The sequence below is a fragment of the Myxine glutinosa genome, chromosome 1 (assembly GCF_964187855.1).
Source record: "Myxine glutinosa chromosome 1, kmMyxGlut1.1, whole genome shotgun sequence".
In the NCBI taxonomy this organism is placed as follows: domain Eukaryota; kingdom Metazoa; phylum Chordata; class Myxini; order Myxiniformes; family Myxinidae; genus Myxine; species Myxine glutinosa.
The window spans coordinates 398,099,821-398,105,481 of record NC_136261.1 but is presented as its reverse complement, the minus strand read 5'-3'; the positions used below and the strand labels follow the sequence as shown (position 1 = coordinate 398,105,481).

The 5,661-nt window shown below is 38.4% G+C and overlaps 1 protein-coding gene across 1 annotated transcript in view; it reads right to left on the bottom strand.

Moving 5' to 3' along the window:
* Positions 1-355, bottom strand: part of LOC137419684 (uncharacterized) — an 18,162-nt gene extending 17,807 nt beyond the window's left edge. The window contains exon 1 of the mRNA XM_078770338.1: positions 1-355. This exon is cut by the window's left edge and continues 215 nt beyond it. Within this exon, the coding sequence (XP_078626464.1) occupies positions 1-143 (143 nt within the window). The 5' untranslated portion in view covers positions 144-355.
* Between the last annotated feature and the right edge of the window lie 5,306 nt (positions 356-5,661).

Below are 5,661 nucleotides of genomic sequence, written 5' to 3'. Positions count from 1 at the left end.
GGCTCGGCTCGGGCACAGAGAGCTCCGAAGATCTCGACCCCCAAAGCAGTGATGGCGGCTCTGAGAGACTCCTCCGGTAGACCCTGGATCTTCAGCCATGTCGGGACGTGTTCAAGTCCACCCCAAGTTCTCCTCGAATCCATCGTCCGCCAGGAACCTCCACTATCTTTGTCATGTGTTTAGCCCGTTCCTTCTTGTTGGAATAGAGCTTCTCGTCTCGAATAATAAACGTATTTTAATTCGACACAACATGCTTAAAACGCTTTAAATGCGATAATTGAGCCAGAATGTTAAAAAGTGAATATTGGAGCCTTCCGTTTCCGTCGAAAACATTTTCGTCGTCTTCTTCTTCCTCTCATCTTCTTCTTCTTCTTCTTCTTCCTCTCATTATTATTATTATTATTATTTCTCTTCTTCTGCCATAACAAATCACGCTCTTTTGTCCTCACACAAAAAATAATAATAAAAGGACAGCATCGATATATTACATCGGCAAGGTCTTTGTTTTTGAATGGCGACTGATTGATTGATTGATCGCCATGTCGTTTTGTTACGAATTCGCGACTTCATTGTGATAAAATAAGCGAATCTACTGTTTCAGGCGGTGTATAGTATTCAGTGCATTGTGATAGCTGCCATATTAATTATTCGATTGAGAAAAAATTGTTTATCCCGTATGATATGACTGTAAAGCTTGTCAAGGAAATGTGTCATTTACAAAAGTTGAATAAAGCAGTAATTGGTGACGAGTATTAAGATTACAGTTGATGTAGAATTGTGAAAGATTATGACTGCGAGTATGACTATGAGGGTTGAGAATTTTATAGTTCCCTCTACATGTTCTCTTGAAATGTGGCACTTTCAAAATGACGTAATACATGCCCAGATTTCTTGGTGCGCATGAGCAGGCACCCCAATAATGTAGTTCACCTGGAGAGCTTGGACATATATCATGCCTCTCAGATAAGGATTGCAGAATGAAACGACTAAAAAAACTTTTTAAGATGCTGAAAGTACTTGCAAGCGTACCTGCACAAAAGGGGTGCACATCACATTTAAAACAGTTGAAGAACTTCCTGATCAAATCATCCAAAAAGATGATCTCTTGCTGTTGGTAATATAAAAAACACCAGATGGCACATCCATCCAACATCATTAGGGGGTGACAGCCCGCCCAAAAACATTCCCGAAAATGCTCCACACCCCAACCCGCAGAGAGCCAATTCCGAGTTGTTGCGGGGATTGCGATGGGAATGCACCAATCATGGGTGGAGGAGAAGGTCCCCTTGGGGCAAGATTACACCAATGGGAGGAGTGGGTTGGGTACGATGGGAGAGGGTTGGTCAAGGATAAAAGGGGAAGCACACAAGCGCGCAGGGCCATCTGTATCTCTATGTATGCGCTGAGTTGTCTGTGTGTTTGTGAGAGCTTGAGCAGTCCATATTCTTGTCTGTCTGGCTTTATCTTTCACCTTTCACTTATGCCTTACCTCATTCTCTTGCTTTCATTTTCCATCTCGTCTGCACACCTTTCACCTTCAAAGTTACTCACCGTTTACCTGTCACGCTTGCACATTTACGTCTTGTGGCCTGTTCACTGCACTCCTGCTATCTGGCTTCATCGCCGGAGCCCTTCGCCTCGTCCTCATCAAGTGTACCCACCAAAATCCGTTGTGGGCAGAGTGAGCCAGGAGGCAAACGATACGAATGGCTCTCAGGAGTGAAGAAGAGTAGTCTCTCAATCTTGCTGGAAAAATAAGCTCGCCATTTTTGGGTGTTGGCCAGTTTTTGTCTTCTTCCTGTGGTGTTCTGGTGGAGCAGGACGCTGGCGATCGTGTGTGCTGTGGAAGAGAGGTGGCAATCAGGAGGAGCATTGGGACCTCAGGGCTCACTTGGGAGCTTGGCGGAGGAGAAAAAAAGGGGCTGTCTTCGCCTCACACCCTTGGCGCCTATGTCGCTGTTGTCATCTTGTCCGCTTCCCAAGCAGCAGGCTCAGAGTCTCCTCATCACCACTCTCCTCAAAAACAACCCAGTCGGGCCAACAATAAGTACCGGTTGGTCAAAAAGGGGTTTATTTATTTCATTTTCTCTTTCCCCTGTGTGTCCGTATTTCAGTCTGTGTGTGGAGGGGGGTACCTCAGTTAGAAATTTAGTTTTACCTCAGCCTTCATTTTCATTCTTTGATGTATTTTTATGAAATCATTATTGTTGAACTTACTGTCGAATTTCTTTGTTTGTGGTTTTGGAATAAACCCATGTGTTACGTTCAGGTAAAGTAAACCCTTCGCATTCCTTCATTCCAAGCATGACAAAAATACCGCCATATTTGGTCTGTCGCCTCTTGAGTAAAACTGTTTTGGCTATCTGTCATCCAGTGGTCTTAATCTCTGGTGAGAGCAGAGTATTGTTATGTCGGGGGGTCGAGGAATATCTAGGGCCAGGTAGATCTGCATAGGTAGGTGCTTGATTGTCGTGATCAGGAATATACCTGTAATAAGTTCTATGTGCAGCCGTATTGCGGAATAAGTTGTATCTGTGTCCCCGCCACGAGGGGGCGGGACATGCTAATTAGTACAGGGATTATGGGTAAAAATCTCTCGTATGTATACACAAAGAATTAAGTTAAGCACCCCTACACAACGAATTAAGGTAAGCACCCCCTAATATATATTCTTTGTGTATATGTATACATTGGCATATATTCTAAGGTATGTGAGATCAAATAATGATTGGTATGACATTAGCAATTATCCAGCAACGCATACGACGGCTTACAGGGTCTATGAGACGTAGGGTTGAGTCAGTGATCCGATCACGTGGGTCCTACACACGTTATTGACGCAAAGATCGCTAGAGGTCTTCTCAGAACAATGACTGTACGTTAGAAAACATAAACGTCATCCACACTGTCCGTGATGGACCTATAGCTCCATACTTAAATTGAGGTGAAAATATGCCTAAAATTCCCAAAAAATTTCACCTTAAATTATTCAGAATAAAATATTGAAAACGGCATGATTGTTATGTTTTTATGTGACCATAATATCACTTCTCCAGAAAATATAGCAATATCATGGGTATATTACACTGTTTTGACGACAACAAACTTGTAATGTGCGAGGTTGTAAAAAAACGGGGGGGGTGCTTAACTTAATTCTTTGTGTATAGTTCCCTCTGTGAGCAGCCCAGTGTCCCTTATGGCAACGCACTCCCATAGACACTTAGATAGGCCCTTAGTGCACCACGTTAATTAAATCCCCTCACAATAATACAAACCGGAAAGACAAGCATGAAGCGGCCGCGTACAATGCCAGCATGGGCGTCAAACATCGTCCTTACAAGCAAGAGCGAAGCTCAGGGAACGTGTGATTGGTTGGAGTAAGAAGCTGTCTGAATGATTTTTACACATTTGGGAAAACAAGATAAAATTTAACAACCATAAAAATCTTCCAAATTCATTAAGATGTCTAATAGTTGGTTCAAGCGGATGTGGAAAAACCTGTTTGCTTTTAAAGATGCTCCTTACTCCCAACTTTTTAGATTATAATAATTTAATAATTTTCCCAAAGTCAAGTTATCAACCCGAGTATCAACTACTATCACAAGGTTTTAATGCGGGTCTTCAAAAAGAAGATATAATTGGTTTATTTAAACTTCAAAACAAACTAAATAATTATAACATTGAGGATATAATACAACTATTTTGTGATACACAGAAATCAAAACCGAAACCAAAACCCATAACTTGTATTCTCAGTGATAATACGGATGATATACCCTCACCCCAAGATTTAGATAAATCAAAAAAGAACCTCGTTATCTTTGATGATTGTGTTAATGAGAGAAACCAAACGGTTATGGATAGCTACAATACAAGAGGGAGACATTCTTCTTGTAATTGTATTTATCTCAGTCAATCATACTTTCAACTCTCTCGCCGCTCAATAAGAAACAATGCTAATACTTTTATTTTTGTTTAAGTTAAATTCAATAGATGTAAATAATTTTTGAAGAGACAATTGCTCTATGCTATGTAGTAAAAAAAGAATTTGAGGCTCACACAAAACACATGATTGAAAAATATAAATATATTGTTGTGAAACAAGATGAGATACTAACTGATATTTTACACACATAAATGACAACTATTATTATTAATCTTGTGGGTAAATCTGCTTCAGGAAAGAACTTTCATAAATGGAAACTCTTGAATAATAAAAATGAAAAGATTGTAAGTTTTTTTTTAAAGCACCCTATGGTTCGTATTGTAGGTACCACAACCAGAGCAATGTGAGCAGGAGAAGTAGAAGGTGAAGATTATTACTACATTTAAATGGAGGAACATATGCGATTGAGGAACGAAGGTCAAATATTTGAGGAGGTCTCTCTTGGCACAACAAAATATTCATATTGTAAGAGTGAGTTAAATAAACCAAAATCTGGTGGTCTTGGGATTTTAGAAACGAATCCAGAAGGAATGAGACAAATTATAAAACATCTGAGTGATAACAGAGTTAAGATTTTATCATTCGGTTTAGATGTTGATGAAGAAACTCAATGCCAACGCATGAAAAGCAGAGATACGAGTATTAGTGAAAAAGAAATTAAAACTCGTATTAATGCTAATATAGAATTTGATAAAATATTTAAAGAAAAGGATTTATTTGAACACATCTACTTCAATGATAAAGAAAAGGAAAATTTTCCGATTGATCTTTACAATTCAGTAAATTATATATTTTAATAAATAAATGAACGCTGAAGAAAGAGCAAGAAAGTTTAAGGAACATCAACAATTCGTTTCAAAAGTAGTTAAACAACAGGAAGAGATAAAGAAGAAACGGAGACAAAAACTAACTGGTGAAGAAGCCTTTGAAAGAAAACGAGAGAAATTTTTTAAACCACTTTTAAAAACTCAACAATCGATTTCACCTGCAGTTAACACGATAGAATATACTCCGAAAAAACTTCAAATGCTCAAAGATTTTAGTCAAATGACAGAGCAAGAACTTGGAGAATTAGAATATGATGATGAAGGATTATTCCGACAACTTGAGGCGACAAATCAACCTCCCAATTTTATTGTGGAAGCTCTTCAAAATAATGAATATTTGGTGGATTCAAACACTATAGTGGGTCTCTTACCAACAGGAGAACCAGCACAGTTCTATCTTGTTAAAGAAAAGGTATTGATATTTAATGATAAATTGATGTTCTTAAGCTCTGCTCAACCAAAAGTTAAATTAACCCCCAGATTAATGTTTCTTCTAACAAAAGACAGTCTCCACCGACCAGAATCATCATATTATGATGCGTCTTTGAACATGAAAAATGAGGATGATAGAATATATATTGATTTACTAAACTTACTTGATTATGGAGTTTCTGTTGCTGGTAAAAGTAAGAAGAATGAGAAGGAGAAACATATTATTGATGCTTTAAGTCAGCTTGGTTCAGGTGTTAGTTTTCTTCCAAATGACCCATCACAATTAGTTAATAGGCTATTATTGCTATTAGGTAGTAAGAAGGCTGGGAACAACAATTGTTTTAATGAAGCCTCAGCCATTTTTGATCACTTGATGAATATGAAAATAATTAATAAATGTCAATACAAAGATATTTTATTACATATTAAATAAGATGAGAAGCACAATTCTTAGTT